The 20,672-nt window shown below is 42.0% G+C and overlaps 1 protein-coding gene across 1 annotated transcript in view; it reads right to left on the bottom strand.

Annotated features, from left to right (window-relative positions):
- The window catches only part of spon1a (spondin 1a), a 278,835-nt gene that overhangs the window by 219,240 nt on the left and 38,923 nt on the right, over positions 1-20,672 (bottom strand). The window contains exon 3 of the mRNA XM_084409250.1: positions 13,138-13,271. Coding sequence (XP_084265376.1) covers positions 13,138-13,271 — 134 coding nt within the window. The remainder of the gene's footprint in view (positions 1-13,137; positions 13,272-20,672) is intronic.

Raw genomic sequence — 20,672 nt, 5'->3', positions numbered from 1 at the left:
CTCCAGTCGCCCCGGTCCTGGGCCAACTTCTCTAACTGTCCCCATGTGTGGCCAGACCTCTTCACATCTGCATCCAGGTCGTGGCGCCAGCTGTTCCTTGGCCTGCCTCTCTTCCTTTTCCCTTGTGGGTTCCAAAAGAGGGCGTGTCTTGCTGTGCTTGATGCAGGCTTGCGAAGGGTATGGCCAACCCATCTCCAGCGTCTTTGGAGGGTCTCTTCCTCAATAGACTGCTGTCCTGTTCGCTGCCACAGCTCCAGGTTACTGATGGTGTTCGGCCAGCGTACCCTTAGGATTTGTCTGAGACAGGTGTTAATAAAGGACTGGATTTTCTTCATGGTAGTGACTGTTGTTCTCCAGGTCTCTGCACCGTACAGTAGAACAGGCTTTATCATGGAGTTAAAGATCCTGATCTTGGTGTTCCTAGGCAGCTCAGAGGATCCCCAGACTTTCTTCAGCTGGTGGAAAGCTGCCCTTGCCTTTCCAATCCGCACCTTCACATCCGCCTCTGTCCCTCCCAACTTGTTGACTACGCTGCCAAGATAGGTGAAGCTTTCCACTTCCTCTAGTGCTTCTCCTTCTAGCCTGATGGGGGCAGTGTTATTGTTGTTGACTTTGATGATCTTGCTCTTCCCTTTGTGTATAATGAGTCCAAGGCTTGCTGAATGAGTTGCAATGATATTGGTCTTCTCCTGCATTTGTTGCTGGGTGTGGGAAAGAAGTGCCAGGTCATCAGCAAAGTCGAGGTCATCCAATTGTGTCCAATGTGTCCATTGGATGCCATTCCTCTTCTGGGCAGTTGATGTCTTCATTACCCAATCTATTGCCAAAAGGAAAAGGAAGGGTGACAATAGGCATCCTTGTCTCACCCCTGTTCGCACTTGGAAGGCATCGGTAAGCTGCTGGCCATGTACCACTCTGCAGGTCATTCCCTCATATGAGTTCCTGATGATGTTAGTGATCTTTGCTGGTACCCCATAGTGTCTCAACAGACTCCAGGTGGTCTACCTATCCACGCTGTCAAATACCTTCTCATAGTCAATAAAATTGACATAGAGAGGTGAGTTCCACTCCAAAGACTGTTCCAGGATAATCCGCAGAGTTGTTATCTGGTCAGTGCAGGATCTACTCTTCCTGAAGCCAGCTTGTTGGTCTCTGAGATGTGGGTCCTGTTTAGGAGGACTCTATTGAATATCTTGCCTGGGGTTGACAGCAGTGTTATCCCCCTGTAGTTGGAGCAGGAACTAAGATCACCTTTATTTGGGAGCTTGATCAGATAGCCCTCCTTCCACTCTGTTGGAATGTCTTCCTCCTCCCAGATGTTTTGGAATAGAGGATAGAGCATTTCCACAGTGGTCACTTCGTCCACTTTTAAAACCTCTGCAGGAATGGTGTCTGGCCCGGCTGACTTCCCGTTTCTCAATTGCTTGATGGCCTTATACATTTCTTCCTTCGATGGAACGCCACAAACGATAGGAAGGTCACAGCTGGCTGGCTGGATATTTACTGGGTTTAATGGAGAAGGTCTGTTCAAGAGATCCTCGAAATGCTCTGCCCATCTATGCTTTTGCTGTTCTATTCCTGGAATAGCTTTTCCTTCTCTGTCTCTAACTGGCCTCTCTGGTTGGCTGAATTTACCTGAGAGCTTTTTGATGTTTGTATACAGCTCTCTCATGTTACCATTTTGAGCCACATCTTCTGCCTCTGCTGCCAGTGCCTCCATGTAATTTCTCTTGTCTGCCCTTATACTCCACTTTACTATTCTGTTTGCTTCTGTATACTGCTCTTGGGCCTTGGCTTTTCTAGCACGTGTGCAGCTGCTGTTTATTTCTGCCTTCTTCCTTTTCCTCTCCTGGATCTTTTCTAAGGTCCCCATTGAGATCCATTCTTTTTGCCCCTGCTTCTTCTTGGTATTTCTGTTGATCCACTGCTGTAGGATCTGGGCCTTTTTAGAGAGTGTGCTTCGAAACACTTCTAGCCTGGCTGTTTCTTTCAGAGCACTGATGTTGTACCTCTGGCGTTGACTGGATTGCCCTGTCCAGTTCCGCCTCAGCTTGAGATTTATGCGGGCTCCCAGGAGATGGTGGTCGGATGCAACATCTGCTCCCCTTCTGACCTGTACATCTTCAAGAGATCTTCTGAACTTTTTCCCGATGCATACATGGTCGATCTGGTTTTCCGTCATCAGGTCTGGTGACACCCAGGTAGCCTTATGTATTCGTTTGTGTTGGAAGAAGCTCCCGCCTATGACTAGGTTGGTAGTGGCACATAGGTTGGCAAATCTCTCCCCATTCTCATTCATCTCCCCCAAGCCTTGTTTTCCCATTATTTCCTCATACCCCTGGTTGTTACTGCCGATCTTGGCATTGAAGTCACCCATGGTGACGATGATGTTTCGTCTTGGCCATGTCTGGATGATGGTCGCTGTCATTGGTTGGGGCATAGCATTGGATGATATCCATGTTGATCCTCCTGTTCGTTGTGCGGAAGCAGGCAGTGAGGATCCGTGGGCCATGTGCCTCCCATCCAATGAGAGCTCTCTGCGGCATCTTTGTCAACATCAGGGCCACTCCCTGGCTGTGGGGTGCGTTTGCTTCCTCGTGGCCTGAGAACAGCAGCAGCTCCCCTGTGGCTAGCTTCTTCTGACCAGCACCTCTCCACCTAGACTCACTGATTCCCAGAAGATCAATGTTGTAGCGTCTCATCTCGGCTGCCACTTGAGCTGTTTTGCCGGTTTCAAACATGGTCCTGACATTCCATGTTCCGATGTTAGTGGTGGTCCTGGTGGAGATGATGGTTGTCCGCCTAGTAGCTTCCAAAGGGCTTTCCCTACTAGGCGTCATACTTTCTCCAGATGTGGGTCCATCCTCTCCCAGGGCCTTAGTTACTTTTGAATTTCTTGTTCGCGAATATGTAACAGTATTCTTTTTCCGGGGTGGGGTTGTTGGCCCCACGCCCAAACCCCAACCTGGAGGACCAGGTGTTGCTCTTCGTCTGTCCTCTACCATGAGTCCTGCCCGGCTTGGTTGAACCTGCCAGGGGCCTTGCCCCCACCGGTATAGCCCTCAGGGTCACGGAGGCACACAAGCCTCCCCACCACGGCAAGGTGGCAACACATTGGGAAGGCATTGGGAATCTTTTCACCATTTACATGTTTATGCCCAAAATGCTATAATATTCAAAGAAGTTGACTGTCATTCTCCTCTACGCTGTGTACGTTATTGATTAAATAGCCTAGCCTATTTAACATCGTTACAGGCACCTCGTGAGCATTCATTCATTCAACTATTTTAAAAGACTGGAATAAACACCAGCGCACACAAGCAATCCTTTTAATAGTCAATTTCATTTAAAAATGTAAACCCAACAGGTATAAAAAAAACAAAAAAAAAACTGTTAAAGGTAGGGTAGGTAATCCTTTTTCTAAAAAAAAAAACATTCCAAATTTGTTTAAACTGTCTTTATATACCAATACATAATTAAAATGTAAGTACTCTGAAAAAGAAAATATAAAAATCGAGTGACTGTAGACCTTTTAATCTGCAATAAACACAGCTCATTATTTCCATTCACTCCCACCCCCTCCCTTCTGAGCTCCTTCCAAAGCCACGCCCCCAAAACACATGAACACGCGACGCCAAACGCTCAGGCTGGAACAAGACGCATTTATTACCTGAGACGAGTGGAGAGGAAGGAGCGCAGTACATACAGTGACATCATGTCAGAATCACATGTAATAAAATACCTAACTTTATCACTATGAATATAAACAAATAAGATTTCTTTTAGTACTCACTATCAAGCTAGCATATCGATAATGGTAAAGTTTCATTCGGTAACGAGCTATATTTATAAGGCAAAACTAAAAACAGGTTGCATTGATACACATTTTTCCATTACCATCAGTTACACTGTGATGAAGGTGAATTTCGTGTAAGATTCATAACATATACGGTGTTTTGCATGTAAGAGTTTCCATGATGAAAACATTGTTGACTCTAATGAAGACTAATCGTCTGTTCGAGGTTCGAGGACAGGTCCGGGGTTGAGGGCGAAGCAGAGGAGGTCGTTCAAGAGTGCGGACAGGCTCCAAGGAAGTAGTTTTTGCCTTGTTTGCCTTCGCTGACTGCATGCAGGTGCTTTGAGCTGAATATTTCCGGGAACGGTGACATGTGATGAGTGCACGCAGGGCAGCGTGCGCAGTGGGGCTCGGGCACGAGACATGAAGGCATCTGATTGGTTCTTTACATTCGCACTGAATGGCAGTGATTGGTCAGAGTTTTTACTGTCCTGCAGCTGCTACAGAGGTCTGATTTTTTTCATTCCTTTTTCTAAACACATAATGTATTGACTACTATCAGGATGGAAGGACCATTTCACCCAGTATAAAAAAAAGTGTTTCTGAACAGGATTACCTACCCTACCTTTAATGAGGAGGTGAGCATATATGCATATATCATTTTCAAAGGACTGCTGCAGCTTAGTGGATACATACAGTATATTTTATGGAAGGCATTTTCTGCCACATTTAAATAAATAAATTAAATGAATTAAAACCAGATTAACGATTTCATTACAGAAAACTGTACGCAAAATATGTGACAAAATTGAGAATGAAATTAAATTATTTCATTTTCACGGTGACAGTGCATCATCCCTGTCAAATTGAAAAATAAAATGCAATTGGTGATTTCACATTTCATTTTCACTACAGTCTCGAGGCAAGACTGCCAATATTTAAATGAAAAGCCAAACGTGATAAAGAATCTACAAATACAGTTTTTACAAAGCTCTTTATTAACGCTCACGCAATAATAGTGACCCAATTCAAATTCAAATGTAATTTGTCAAATTTTTTATTTTCAAAGACAACCTGCATGCAAGTTCTATGTTATGTATGTTATGTTATGAAAATGAAATGTGAAATCACCAATTGCATTTTATTTTTCAATTTGACAGGGATGATGCACTGTCACCGTGAAAATGAAATAATTTAATTTAATTCTCAATTTTGTCACATATTTTGCATACAGTTTTCTGTAATGAAATCGTTAATCTGGTTTTCATTTTCATTTTAATAATTTAAAATATTTATTTAAATTTGGCAGAAAATGCCTTCCATAATATTTAGCCTATTTATTATTCAGAATGCACAGTTGGAAAGAAATATATTTATAGGAACATTTCAGTAGGCTAAAGATAATAAATACAGAGATCATTATTCATTGTTTTAATCAATTGGCAGCCATAAAACATAATGATAATCTGCATTCTCATGTATGTAGGTGCGCTGAACGCTCTAACCGGAAACGATATGTACTAACTAGAACGCGGAAGTAGTTGTGCAAGTAGTCCATTTTGCAGATGGGAAGCAGAACTGGGAAGACGTTGACAGCAGGGTGGGAATTATACCGCGGCCACGCGGCCATGGCCGCCGTTGCCCTACACTTTGGCCTTCATGCCCCGTGAAAAAAAAATCATCGTACGGCCACAGTGGCCTGTGTGCCCTGGCCCTGTCCAAGTTCCACCCAAGTAGTCTCTGAACTTCAATTAGTTTGTGGATTCGCGCAGGTGCTGTGTCATAATCACATCGATGATCTCACGCATCAAAACAGCAGTGCAAGAAGCATGTAACGTCAGCACCAACAGAAGAACGACACTCTGTTGTCGAAACTGGTGCATAGATATGTACACTAGATTTCGCCTTGGCTACGGCATTCGTTCATGAACTGCCGTAGCCAAGGCGAAATCTATATGTCTATCTATGCACCAGTCTGCGCACCATGCTGCGCACACGTCACACAGCAGGAAGCGCGGGCGCCCTCAGATCACTTGGACGTCGCTGTGTTACAAGAGGTAAAAACGATATAAATACTGTTCGTTTTCTCACACAAACCGCTCGTTTCGTGTCTTAGGCCATCAATGTGTACTTACGATGGGGAATTGTTTTAATTTGGACTCTGTGGATGGCTGCTCTTTGAGACCGTGACCATAGACCTGCATTATATGACTGACAGACAATAACGGTTTGACCTAAAAATATCAAAATCTATTTGCTAGTAGATAAGTGCCCTTTTCAGAAAAGGGCCCTATGCAAGGTTCCAGAGGTAAGTTAACGGCGTCGGCGCACTGAAGCGTTTTTTTTTTTTTTTTTTTTTATAGTTCAAAGTTACTATAAGATTTAATGTTATTACCTTGACAAACTATAACTTACATCATTAAAAAGATATAAGACTCACGTTTCAGTATTTGAACACTATTGTATTCTGAGAAATTTATATTGACAGTTATGTCTTAATTTGTGTCAGGAGTTATGAAATGCAAAAATGAGTCGATACCTTTAATATGAATTATGAGCGTCAGACGCTCCCATTCATAAAAAAAACTCCTGTGCTGTCGTCATGACAGCGATTCACAAAACAACGTCCCTCACGGCTTTTAGCTCAAAAGTGTGCAGATTTGGAGAAATATTGATATATTCTCAGTTTACATCAGATTTCTATTGACAGGAATAATATTTTATTGAATGTATAGCCAAATGCGTCGATGTAATCATTATGAGCGCTGTAATACTGATGTGCTGTGTTTTCCATTCATACCAGCAGCCTGAGGGCGCTCTACTGAACATTATAGTCCATATTTGAAACACATGAAGAAGAGCGTTCGACAATGCAGGAAATTATTAATTTATTGGCATTTGTGTTGTTTCTGAATGCTTTTATTGGCATTTGTGTTGTTTCTGAATGCTTTTATTGGCATTTGTGTTGTTTCTGAAATGCTTTTATTAGCATTTATGTTGTTTCTATTGTTGTGTGAGGGTGTATACCTTCTGGATGTAATGGCGCTCTCTCTCTCTCTCTCATTAAAAATGTTTTTTTTTTTTTTTATTAAAAAAGTCATAATCCATGTCTTATTCCAAATTAGGATGTTATGGTATCAATCTGAATGGGAAAACCATCGAATTGTACGATGGCCTTTGTGCCCTGTCATATGGCCTTGGTGCCCCTAAAAAAAAAAAAAAGGTGGAGGCCAAATGGCCTTGCCCCTAAAATTACATAATTCCCACCCTGGTTGACAGACTGTTTTTATCTGGAGCTTCGTTACATTTTTGGAAGAATAATAATAAGGTAAGAAATCAAGCATGCAACTTTTGTGTGAAAGTTTTTTTTTACTGTCTGTCACTAATTTTTGCTAATCTTCTTAATGTGTACCAAATAATAGTGATTTTCAGTGCCTGAAGAATATGGTTTGGCCTGTTTTTTGCGCATAAAACTATCAGATACTATAACGGTTCCTGGATTGCCTGAAAAGTGAAATATATTTCCCAAATTGTCCCAAATGTAATATGAATTATGGTTTTCTATTTTACCATTTTCCCTGATGCATTCTCCTCTGTTGGCATTGGTTTATAAATGATTAAGGTTACAAATCTGGTGAAATGGCACACATTTACAGTTATAGGTAACCTGCAGCTTATTCATTGCAGAGACAAAGTTTGTGATGATTTGTGACAGTATTTGTGATTACACAACAGCATTACACTAATATTTCTAAATTCAGTAAATTCAGAATGTAATGCAAGCACTGTTTTTTTGTTTTTTTTCAAATTCAACTGCTTTATATCACTGCTGATATAATTAGCCATCTTTTAATACGATGAGAAACTTAGTGATGTTAAGTGATTTTAACCCTAGTGATAGTGGAACTCTCATTGCATCAAAGATGAACCAGACCTTCTCAATGCGAAGACGTGAGATTGTGGATGCAGAAACTCCAGTGAAAACATTGATGGAGCGGTGGCCAGTTCTTTTTACAGAGAGACAAGTACTTATTCATATCCCCTTTTCCACCATGAGAAACCGCATTCTGTTTAGGGCTCTAGAATTGGCCTGTAGGCCTGACCATGCATTGACAAAAGTCCACACTGTCCCATGCCTCAGTCCCTGTTTTTTATTTTGTTTTGTTTTTTGCCTGTGTTGTAGGTGTTTGCGGAGTATATAGTCACCACAGATCTGCAAACTGCAGAGTAACTTTTATGGTGCTGTGGATCGCTACACACCACGCTTTGTCACAATCTTCAAGTCTTCAAGAAGCATTGGAGAGAAATTGGATGAGCTTATGCAGCAAATTAATACAGGGGTGAGTTTACTGCAGCATTAATGTTTTATTATTATTCTGAGTTGATCATGGTTTTGCTTACAATCTATCTAGCTGTTGTCTAAAGTGTTGTGGGGTTTTGTTGATAAACAGTAAACACTTTAACTGTGGACTGTAATCTAAATAGTCACTTCTCCACTTAGGGAAGTAAAATGTGCACTGTCAAGCAGCATTATGGTATTGGTAATGACTTTTTTTTTTACTTTTTTTTTATTAAACTGTTAAAGGGTTAGTTCACCCCAAATTAAATTTATTTATTTACAAAATATTACCAAATGTTCACAGAACAACAACTGTTCATGCATTAGCAAAACAAACATACTTTGTGATGTCCTCCTGAACACGTATTGCAGGTAAGTCATTTTGTAAATGAAGTGGAATATTGTTTATTGGCACAAACAAAGTACTTGCACTGCGTCATAAAATTGAGATTATACCATTAGACATGCATGGATTACGTTGTCTTTCTTACCTTTCTGGGGCTTTAAAGTGCTAGATGCCCAGGCTGCCTATTGAGGGACAGACAGCTCTCAGAGTTCATTAAAAATATCTTCATCTGTGTTCTGAAGATGAACAAAAGTCTCAAAGATATGGAATGACATGAGGGTGAGTAATTAATGACAGAATTTAAATCTTTGGGTGAAGTAACCCTTTAACAAACTTATTTTTACTGTAGCTTTAATTCAATACCTTGCACACTTAAAGGGATTGTTCACCCAAAATTTTTTATTAGCTCATGAATTACTCACCCTCAAGCCATCCTAGGTGTACATGACTTTCTTCTTTCAGACGTATACAATCTGAGTTATATTAAAAAATGTCCTGGCTCTTCCAAGCTTTATAATGGCAGTGAATGGCCGTTTATGTTTTGAAGTCCATCAAAGTGCATCTATCCATCATAAAAGTGCTCCATACGGCTCTGGGGGTTAATAAAGGCCTTCTGAAGTGAAGCAATACATTTGTGTAAGAAAAATATTCATATTTAAAACTTTATCAACTAAAATCACTAGCTTCCAGCAGACGGTCATACGCACTGATTTACGGCGAAAGAGTAACATTGACCGTGACGCACAATGTAATGACGAATGCGGAAGCGCAGAGGATAGAGCAAAAGAAAACACCAGTCACGAATTTGACGTCTAAAACGACGATTTTTGAAGAGAAATGTTAGAGGAGCTTGAGTTTGTTGCCCAGCTCTGTTTGTTTGAATTTAATAATTTTAATTTGTAGGTGAACTATCCCTTTAAGAGTTGGGATTTAAATAAATGATAAATACTTAATGGGACACATTAAGATATTAACCTTTTCACATTTCCCTGTTGTAATATTTTTATTGTTTGGTTTTATTCAGGTATTTAATGTTGATGAAGCCAGGGGCCGTTCTTCGTACGTCGCTAACTCAGTTAGCTGGATTTGATTGTTGGCGATTTGGCATGATCTTGGATTGTTTGGTTCTTCGACGCTCATCCTGGACTTGCTGTCATAGCAACAGGTGCGCAAATTTAAACCTGCTCGTGAGCAGGCTTATTTCATGTTAACAGGATTAGACTGCAGCTTCATAAGCGGAGCTGATACGGGAAGTCCAGCGCAGCGCGATAGTGCACTTTCTGAGATATATATTTTTTCTCGTGACTCGTGAGATTGTCGTTTACATTATTAATTTGTTAGAAACGCACATTTATTTTCGACTTGTCGGAGTCGGGCTTTAACTACAGCACAAACTGTTTGCATTGCCCTAAGATTATTTGCGAGTGGCTCTTTCCTTTACACTATTGGAGATGCGGAGAACTTGATGGAAAGTGCTGTCTGTCGTGTCATTCGGAGTTTACCTGGCGCTTTAGGTTTAAAAAACAGTTTTAGTTTTTTTTGTGGCATTTCCAAGCCACTTAAGACCCAATGTTGTAAAGCATTGTATTTTATTTTTTTTAGGCTATCATAATTTTTTATGAAGATCATGCAATCATGACCATGCCGATTTCAGTAGATGTCACTCAGGCTTCACTAACATGATTGGTACCATAGACTATAGGCTAGACCATAGACTGCCATCAAGGCCTCAATGAAGGGGATTATGTGAACAGAAAGGGGGTTCACAATGTAAATGTGCAGCCCAGTTACTATAGTGAATCTTAATATTCCAGATTAGTAATATTATATCAAATTTAAAAAACGCAGTTGACTAAAATCTTTCATATCACAAATGTGAAAGCAAAATGGCCAGGATCTGTGCATGACTTAAGAATTTTCAGAGATTCACATGTATGCACATTATTTGAAAGTGGTAAGGAAAGTTCCACAATTAAATATCAAGCTCACTGTATTACATACACTTATGCTGATCCTAACAGAACTGCATTTTTTCATAGGTGATTATGACATGTTCCTGCCTGCAGACAGGTGTTTTATGACCCCATTCCCTGACCCAAACCAGTTACAATGCAGCTCTAGCCAGGACAAGGGCACACAATTAAATTAACTTTGGCTAACTAAAGGAAAGATTTCAGTGTTTCATGCTTAGTTCCTTGAGTTTTATTTCAATTGTTCTTTGTAAAGAAAAGCCAGTGGTCAAGTGCCTGCAACAAGAGATATCAGACACATGCCTCATGCAACAAATAAAAAGGAAAAGTTGTCTATACACTGCCCACCTGTAGGCCTATGTCTCCTCTGTCTGTGCAGACTCTTCTGTAGGCCTTTCTGTAGATGTGGAATCCTGCAACTTATATTGCAGCCATAAAGCACACAAGTATAAATTAAGTAAAGTTATTTATGCACTTGCAGGTAGGCTAGTTCCTCCATATGACAGTTATCTGAGAGGGTTTATTCACTGTCCAGTGCAATGGAAACAAATGGACATTACAAAGTCTTATACTTTCTTTCCTTTGGAAAGTTAGAAAATGTCCACTTACTGCACATATTTCAGCCACCACTTTCTTGGAAACAGATACAAGTGTTGGTGTATTATGTAAAAGTGCACAAAAGAGGACAACACAATGTCATTACAATGAACTACACTCGGGAAAAATGTGATCAATAACTCATGGCAAAATATTTTTACATTAACATAAGTTTAGCAGGTTTCATTTTCACAAGTCAAAGCAATTCATCATTACTCAAGATTTAACAGTTGAAATGACTATACAGCCTTAATTTAATGCAGAAAAAAATATTTTACAGTGTAGGCTACTAAGATCTTTTCTTTCTTTTTTTTCTCAGCCTTTTTCTTGGTTGCTTTTATAAATAGACAACCATTTATTTAGCAGTGCCTTTTATAAAAGAGACTATAATATAACAAAAAATTACCATTATGTAGAATATTTTTGTACTTCACTTTTATTTGTTCCCATGTTCTAGTGTGGTGACTCTGACATTACAATGAACAAAGTAATTATGCAATTATTAAAATACAAATATACAGGCTAATAAGTGATAAAAACATCTAACATGGCCACTTCTAACAGATTTAAATTGTCTGCTACTTTTTGCCAGCCCTCTCTCCTGGCTTTTGCAGATTTTGAGGTGTTCCCTGGCGTTTTGATTAAACATCGTATCAATTTTAAAATATTGCTGATCACTTACAAAGCACTAAATGGTTTAGCTCCCCAGTACTTGAGCGAGCTCTTAGCGCATTATAGTCCTATTCCGGCCAGTTGATAATACCTAGAATATCAAAATCGACTGCTGGCGGTAGATCCTTTTCCTATTTAGCACCAAAACTTTGGAACAATCTTCCTAACATTGTCCAGGAAGTAGACACATTCTGTCAGTTCAAATCTAGACTAAAAACAGTCCCTCCCTGTTTACTGAAGTCAGCCGGACCCCGGCCATATCCAGATCAGATGGTGGACCTGCGCATGGACCCATCCATGACGCATCCCTGAAGTGCCAGCCTCATCAGCCCTGTTAAGGCCTCATCGACACGACAGCCATCGGCACTGATCCTCAACAAACTCGTCTACATACCAGCGTAATGACTCCGACTTCCAACCAGATGGAACTGGATAAATATTCTGAATGTTCTGATCCAATCTGACTTCTGACCTGTAATGCTGCCTGGATCATAATCATACACTGTTCACTCATTGGCCAGAGGAGAACTGGCCCCCGACTGAGCCTGGGTTCTCCCAAGGTTTTTTTTCTGCATTCTGTCACCTGATGGAGTTTTTGCCACTGTTGCCTTGGCTTTTGGCTTGCTTAGTTGGGGACATTTCATATTCAACAATATTACTGATCTGCCTTACTTAAGGTGGACGATGATGCAATTTTCTTCTAGAAACAACCTTTGTTGTGTTATTTTCATGTTATCACTGTGAAGCTGCTTTGATACAATCTGTATTGTAAAAAGCACTATATAAATAAAGGTGACTTGACTTGACTTGACTTCAGAAGTCTGACTCAAAATGAGTCAAGAATAGGAGATCCTTTCAGTGCATGTGATCGATGACGCTGAATGTAAGTTACTAATGCAAACCATATTTAGGTCACAAGTGTTAGCTGATTGTGAACTAAATCTGCTGTCAAAAGGGCAAGCTGTTTAAGCCCATTGTATTAAATGCTTGCTAGGTTTTAAAGTTTTAGGCAAAAATTAAGCATAAAAAACACAAATGAATGCCAGTGCATCTTCCCCGCTGCTGTAGCAGTTTCAAGTGATGTAAAGCTAATATGTTTGGATAGCGTTCTTCTTAAAATGTTAACACATTTTGCCCTATTTGGCGTATGTTTTCTTACAGATCAATACATATTTAGTGTCTGTATAATCTTCCTTACTGACAAGTGCAAAATTCATAATGATGTCAGACTGAGATAACCTATTCCAGCTCTATCTGTGTATTATACATATATTATTACATTTAGAGTACCAAGTGACCAACAATTTGGAAATTGTTTTGAGAGTAGTAATTTGTCCTATTACCATGATAATCATAGAATCCCAGGATTCCCCCTAATGTAACCCATGGTTATGAGGTGAGGATAGTTGTCACTTACTTTAGCAGTACACAGCCACTGCCTGACGGTGGCGCTGTCCAGAACACCTGTATCCTGGTCCTCCTGCGAGGGGAACTTTCTGTCACTGCTGGAGGGCAGTTTGTCATAAACTGTGTGTCTTCCTCGTCGATTATCTGTAGAGTGCACAAACCCATACTCATTACAAATGTGTACAAATTATTTATTTTCTAAGATTTCTTATTTATGTTTAAAAAAATCCAGTTTTGTGGAATTGCACACAGGCCATGCAGCATAAACAAATTAAATACTTTTTATATACTAAATCTGTTAGTAATTTTTTTTTTTTACTTATTAGCTTTTCTTCAATTTACTAACCTGCAGTTCCTTCCCAAAACCCTAGTTTGGAAAACCCTGACGTAATGAAATTGTCACGGTTTAGTTCCAATAAAGACGAAGAAGGATTAAGAAGCAAAAGTCTTTAATATAGTAAAGCAAACACAGGTAGATGCAAAGGTAATGGCAAACTAAACAGCACCTAGACACAAACAATACCGGACAAAGAAGGAAACAAACTGAGGTACTTAAATTCCCCTTGTAGTCAATAATTGTATCCCTTAAAACTCATCTTTGATCACCAAAATTACATATTTAAACGTTTTTTCCTTGAATTGATTTTTTTTTTCTTAATGCCTTAAAATAGCTTGAATGTAACTCTACACCTTTGCCTCATTTAGTATATGCGGTTCTATGAATATGAAAATTAGCCCTGCCTCCACTCTCTCACACCAGCTCAGAGATCCACTCGTTGACAATCACACATCGACGTGATTGGTTACAAAGTAGTTTGTGACGTCAGAAACATCATCTATTTCAAACCGCGTTTTTGAGACTCTTTGGTTCACTGCAGTTTTAAAGAGAAAATACTCAGCAATGGTGTTGACTTATGAATTTGCACATGGTATATATTAAATATTAAAAACACCACATAGACATATAATCAACATTAAAAGCTTGATTTTCACCACACAGGGACTTTAAATCTCTCTCTCTCTTAGCGTTATTCCCGCTCATTTGCAGGGTCCGCTTGTCAGGTTTAGTCTAAAAGTAGAGTCGGATTCAAATGCGAGTGAAACAAGTTTATTGAAATAATATCCAATGTAGTTAGAAACAGAGTTCAAGTCCGAAGAAAGGTTGGTCCGCGGTACAGAGCGGCGCAGGGACGCAATGGGCATCTATCCACCATGGAATTCCTCGGGGACGAGCAGGGATCCAGGAACAGACACTCCAAAGGATGGAAATCACAGGCATTAAATAGCTGAGCTAGATGAGCCGCAGCTGGCGCTGAAGTGATCAGACAATCAGCAGACACACCCACAAGCAATCACACAGACACACCCACCCACACAGGACAGAGAATAGTCACTGAATCCATGAACCATGACAATACCCCTCCTCCTAGGAGCGCCTCCTGGCATTGCTCTAGGGATGAAATCCCTGAAGATAGACTGACACTCGCCCCCAATAAGCAACAAAATTGTCTCCAGAATTTGGAAACAAATTGGGGACCCCTGTCAGAGACCACATCCATCGGGAGGCCATGTAATCGAAAGGTGTGGTCCACGACAGCAACCGCTGTCTCCTTGGCAGACGGTAATTTGGGCAAGGGGATGAAATGAGCCGCCTTCGAGAACCAGTCCACTTCAGTCAAAACGACCGTATTGCCCTCGGAGGATGGGAGGGCCATAACAAAATCTAGAACCATCCTTCTTCCCCACAAAAAATAACCCTTCCCCTGCTGAAGAAGAGGAAGGACGGATGAACCCAGCTGTTAGAGAATCAGAAATGTATTTCTCCATGGCCTCCCTTTCTGGAGCAGAAAGTGAGTATAACTTGCCCTTAGGTGGAGACGTACAAGGCAGTAGATCTATAGCACAGTCATAGGGACGATGCGGAGGAAGAGAAGCAGCCCGGGACTTACTGAACACTTCCTTCAGGTCGAAATACTCTTCAGGCATGTTTGACAGATTCACCGGCTTATCCTGCAACAAACAACAAAACACCGATGAACAAGCAGACACAAGACTGGAAGCATAACATTGATCACTCCAGGCCGAGATGGAACTGTGGCCCTAGTCAATTCAGGGATTGTGCCGAAGCAACCAGGGGTGGCCCAGAACTATGGATGCCGATGGAGCTATAAATTATAGTTCTTCAGTGTGATTTCCAGACGGGATGAGGGTGATCAGACCGGTGGTGTATGTGATGGCAGGGAGTTCTTGTCCGTTAAGTGCACTGACGGATATCGGGTGAGTGAGTGGAGTTATGGGAATCCGAAGGTGTTGTGCCAGGGTGAAGTCCATGAAATTACCTTCAGCTTCTGAATCCAGCAGAGCCTGGCAGTGATGAACCTCCGGTTGCCCATTGCAGTCTTACCAGGAGGAGAGTAATCGATGAGGCTTTTTCCATGGTTAATCCGCCCAACAGTAACCTCAGTGCAACTGCCGGGCTTGATCTTTTACTGGACAATCCACCAGGAAATGTCCAGCTCCTCCACAGTATAAATAAAGTCCTCTCGCTCTCCGCCGTTCTCTCTCCTCCCGGGAAATGCCCATGCAGGAACATGTCCCACTGCGCCTCCTTGTTCCATTTGCACTCTGCCGCCAATGTCCGGAATTCGATGGAATAATCAGAGACGGGTCTGTTGTTCTGACGGAGGTCGGCAAGCACGCGGGCCACCTTGCAACCCGCCATCGCGTGATCGAAGACCTGCCTCATTTCCTCAGAGAGTGCATGGAATGAGGAGCAGCAAGGGTGTTGATTAGACCAGTGGTTTTCAAACTGTGGGTCGCGACCCACTTGTGGGTCACACAGTGAGAAAAGGTGGGTCGCACAAAGGCACTTAGCTGCAGCTAAATTTACATTACGATGAGTGAAACAAAACCAGTCCGATTAATGAACAAACGACTCTTAAGTGAGTTTTAGCGCCCGCCAAAGTGAATTTTTGTCCCGCCAAAGTCTTATTTGATCGGTGAGTAATGTAGATGAACGGCTGCGCTTGTGACAGAGTACGAGCAGAGAGAGAGACTCGGTCGCGCGCGCGCTCTCTCTCTCTCTCTTCGGAGCCAGGCGAAAGTGTAAACAAGACTTCACGGTCTCCAAACTAAGCGCTGTCTTGCTCTCTCTCCCTCGCACATATTAATCAAAATAAATCGACACGGTGGTAAAAGGTCGGAAGACCAAAGTTTCATGTGGAGCATTCGGAGATTTTTTTCCCCTTAATTACTGCTGGGTGTGAATTCTGCTAAATAAGTTGTTGCCTTTGATCTTCTCTGAAAAGCGTCCCAGACATTCAGCTGACATAAAACAACACTTTAATTAAACAAAAAAACTATCCAGTGATGAAAGGTTTTCTGTGTTGACACAAATCTTGGATGTCCGTGTCCTAACTGCTGGGATAATCACACAACGCGCACGACACGTCCAATTCGCGAACTAATCGACTCCTTTGAAATTAATTTGAATGAATGGTTAAAACAACTGATCTTTCCAACAGTGAACTCAGAAGACGTCTGAATCGGTGTAATCAGTAACACTTTACAATAAGGTTCTATTTATTACATAAATTACATAAAAAGTACAGTTTGCTTACTCAAGCTTAAGCTTTAAAATAAATTAAACCCCTTGTTTTTTTTTGTTTTTTTGAAAAGCATATGACTACATTTTTCCACACAGTGCTATCAAGAATCGATAAGAGAATCGTTAAAGAATCGCATCGATAATCAGAATCGTCAGTGGCATTATTATTATTGATAAAATATTTTAATTTCCCATCTGTAAAATTGTAATCAAACATTAAAGAACATGTTTTTTTAAAGTTTTTTTTTAAGAGTTAAAAGTTTAAAATATTTTGCTAACATGAGGTCTTGTCACTGTCAGTCTTTTTACATCAGTGCAAAACTAGCATGCAAACTCATCAGCATGCATTGATCAATCCCATGGCATGTAGCAAAAAAAAAAAAAAAAGGTGCGACCAAATCATTCTGATGCGACCAACTGAGAAAGTTGGTAGCACCAGTGCAAGTGGGTCTTGAGATTGATTATACTTGTCTAGGTGGGTCCTAGAATGAAAAAGTTTGGGAACCCCTGGATTAGACCACACCGCCGTTCCCCATTGAGCCGCACGCCCTGATAACTGCGTTATGACGAACGCCACCTTAGACTCTTTGGTGGAAAATGTCTGTGGCTGGAGAGAAAAGAACAGAGAACATTTAGTTAAAAATGCTCTGCAATTGTTTGTTACATCATTCTATCTCCCGAGTCTTTCTGGTAGAACTGGCGGTGGGGCTGGCGCAGTGGGAACAGTTAGTTGACGAAGTTGATTGGTGAGCTCGGACACCTGCGCCACCAAGACCTGTACCGCATGACCCGTGGCCGCCATCTGTTCTTCTTGATAATCAATGCGTGAATTGCTGTGGGATATAAATTCCTGCAGACTCTCCTCTCTCGCTGAATCCATTTGTGGTCAGATCGTTCTGTCAAGTTTAGTCTAGAAGTAGAGTCGGATTCAAATGCGAGTGAAACAAGTTTATTGAAACACCCACATGATTTGGCACAGGTTTTACTTCAGATGCCCTTCCTGTCACAACCCAGCACTGGGACACATTCACATTCACACTCACACACTCATACAAACAATTTGGCATATCCAATCCACCTAACCTGCATGTCTTTGGGGGGAAACCAGAGCACCCGGAGGAAACCAACGCTGACACGAAAAGAACATGCAAGCTCCACATAGAAAGGCCTCCAGGCTCAGTCTTGGCTCGAACCGGGGACCTTCTTGCTGTGAGGCAACAGTTCTACCCACTGAGCCACCATGCAACCCACATGGGGACTTTAAATACACAATAATAATGAACTGAATTCAGACAGCTGTGCTCGTTAAATCAATCAGATAGTGGTGGGAAACTATAGCAAAGTAAAAGGGAAACTAATGAAATTCAAACTAAAAGTCTGTTAAAGTGGGAAACTATAACAAAGTAAACAGGAAACTAATGAAATTCAAACTAAAAGTCCATGAAAACGAAACTAAAGACACACATAATAGAGTAACTTCCATTATCGGAGAGCAGCAGACAGCCCGCAAGTCCGCAGTGAAGGTGTGCCGATGTCTGACCCAGGTGGAGCAGGTGGAGCGGACGATCCAAGGGAGCCCGACGAATAAACGATTAAAAGATTAAAAATGTTTTTTTTTTTTTTTTTTTTTTTTTGGAAAAACAAATAAATGAGCCGTTTTCTCATTTTCTACTTTCAATGTTAAATCGAAAAATGAATGAACACGGATACCTTTCACTGACTGAAATACAACTTAAAATAAAATATGTGCTAGTTGGGTACAATATACACTCACCTAAAGGATTATTAGGAACACCATACTAATACTGTGTTTGACCCCCTTTCGCCTTCAGAACTGCCTTAATTCTACGTGGCATTGATTCAACAAGGTGCTGAAAGCATTCTTTAGAAATGTTGGCCCATATTGATAGGATAGCATCTTGCAGTTGATGGAGATTTGTGGGATGCACATCCAGGGCACGAAGCTCCCGTTCCACCACAGTCCACCGCTGTTGTAGCCCATCCGCCTCAAGGTTGTGCGTGTTGTGGCTTCACAAATGCTTTGCTGCATACCTCGGTTGTAACGAGTGGTTATTTCAGTCAAAGTTGCTCTTCTATCAGCTTGAATCAGTCGGCCCATTCTCCTCTGACCTCTAGCATCAACGAGGCATTTTCGCCCACAGGACTGCCGCATACTGGATGTTTTTCCCTTTTCACACCATTCTTTGTAAACCCTAGAAATGGTTGTGCGTGAAAACGTCTCAGGTTACGTATGTAACCCTGGTTCCCTGAGAGGGAACGAGACGCTGCGTCGAGACGCGGTGGGAACGCCCTGCGTGATTGCGTCATGAAGCACGTGTATAATCAGTCCAATGGAAAGACGAGACGTCATAGGCGGGTGACGTCATCGACCAGGAAGCTATAAAGCACCCCTGAAAACAGACCGCGACAGCTTCTGAAAAGCCGAAGCAATTCGATTACAGGCATGCAGGGAGTATGGCAAGGCGACGCAGCGTCTCGTTCCCTCTCAGGGAACCAGGGTTACATACGTAACCTGAGACGTTCCCTTTCAAGGGAACTCGAGCTGCGTCGAGACGCGGTGGGAACCCTATACCCACGACGCCATATGACAAATGCCTGTTCTGTATGAAGACCATGCGCACACTAGGAAACAAGCACCCTAGACCCTGGAGTGGAGCCTAGGTCCAAGTTATAAATCTAACAAATGTATGCGGTGAGGACCAGCCTGCCGCATTACAGATGTCATAGAGTGAAACTCCTGATAATAAAGCCTTAGAGGCCGCCATACTCCTGGTAGAATGGGCCGGGACAGCCAAAGGTGAAGGCTGTCCGGCCGCTTCATAAGCAAGTGAGATAGCCTCAACTACTCACTTGCTCATTATCTGTTTAGATGCAGGGCAACCCAACTAGGTAACCCGAAGCAGACAAATAATTGCTCTTATACATACGCCACAGGGAGCTCTGTGGACATAAGCATCCAAAGCCCGGACAGGGCATAACAGATTAAGTTTTTCCTGATCTTGGGTATTAAGGTGGAGGACAGAAGGCCTGCAGCACAAAAGACCCACAAATTTAATAGGGACCTAGGAATACAACCCGGCAAGGGGTGAGGAAAGACTACCACCATACCAGGTGCAAATCCAAGTACGTGCAGGCCTCAGCCTCATGTACCACGGAGAAGATGAAATAAGGACCTCTCCTCAGAGATAACCCAGCAAAGAAACGTTCATTGCAGAAATCAAGTACTGTACCATAGGGCAGATAGCAAGATTCAGAAGGCGTTCTCCGCACCAGGCAGAGAACAGTTTCCATTTCAATGCATATTCAGTCTTCTCGTGGAGGGAGCTCTAGACTGGAGTATGGTCTCCATGACCTCAGTCGAGAGACCTGAATCTATGAGCTGGGCCCCCTCAGAGACCGAGCCCACAGTATCCATAACTCCAGATGAGTGTAACTCCCGGGAGCAAAGATATCGGGAAATGCGTACAGGTGAAGCCTCAACCACACCTAATACGTTGCATCCAGTTCAAGCAGAGCTGGACGCGTCAGGGAGAACCACATAGAGCAATGCGTTGTATAAAACGATGCGAAAGGTAGACTTGAGTCTTGACCGAAGTTCTCCCAAAGGAGCTCCACCACCTCATGGTGAAGTCTCCATTCCCCGGGCCTCAGCCCCTGCCTCAACAGGATATCTGCTCTGATATACGAGACCATCAGTGCGTTGTCCAAGGACAAGCACATGGTGACCTCTCAGGTCTGGCAGGAAGTATTTGAGAGCTCGAAATACTGCCATCATTTCTAGCCGATTTATGTGCCAAGAACGTTGATGGTCCCAAAGACCTTTCGCCGAGCGGCCACTCATGACCGCCCCCCATCCCGTGAGGGAAGCATCCGTCGAAAGCATACGCGTCGATAAGAAGCCCCCAGCACTGGGCCCT

Source organism: Rutilus rutilus (genome assembly GCF_951802725.1).
Source record: "Rutilus rutilus genome assembly, chromosome: 5".
Lineage (NCBI taxonomy): Eukaryota > Metazoa > Chordata > Actinopteri > Cypriniformes > Leuciscidae > Rutilus > Rutilus rutilus.
The sequence above is the reverse complement of the archived record's forward strand: the minus strand, read 5'-3'. Positions and strand labels throughout refer to the sequence as shown.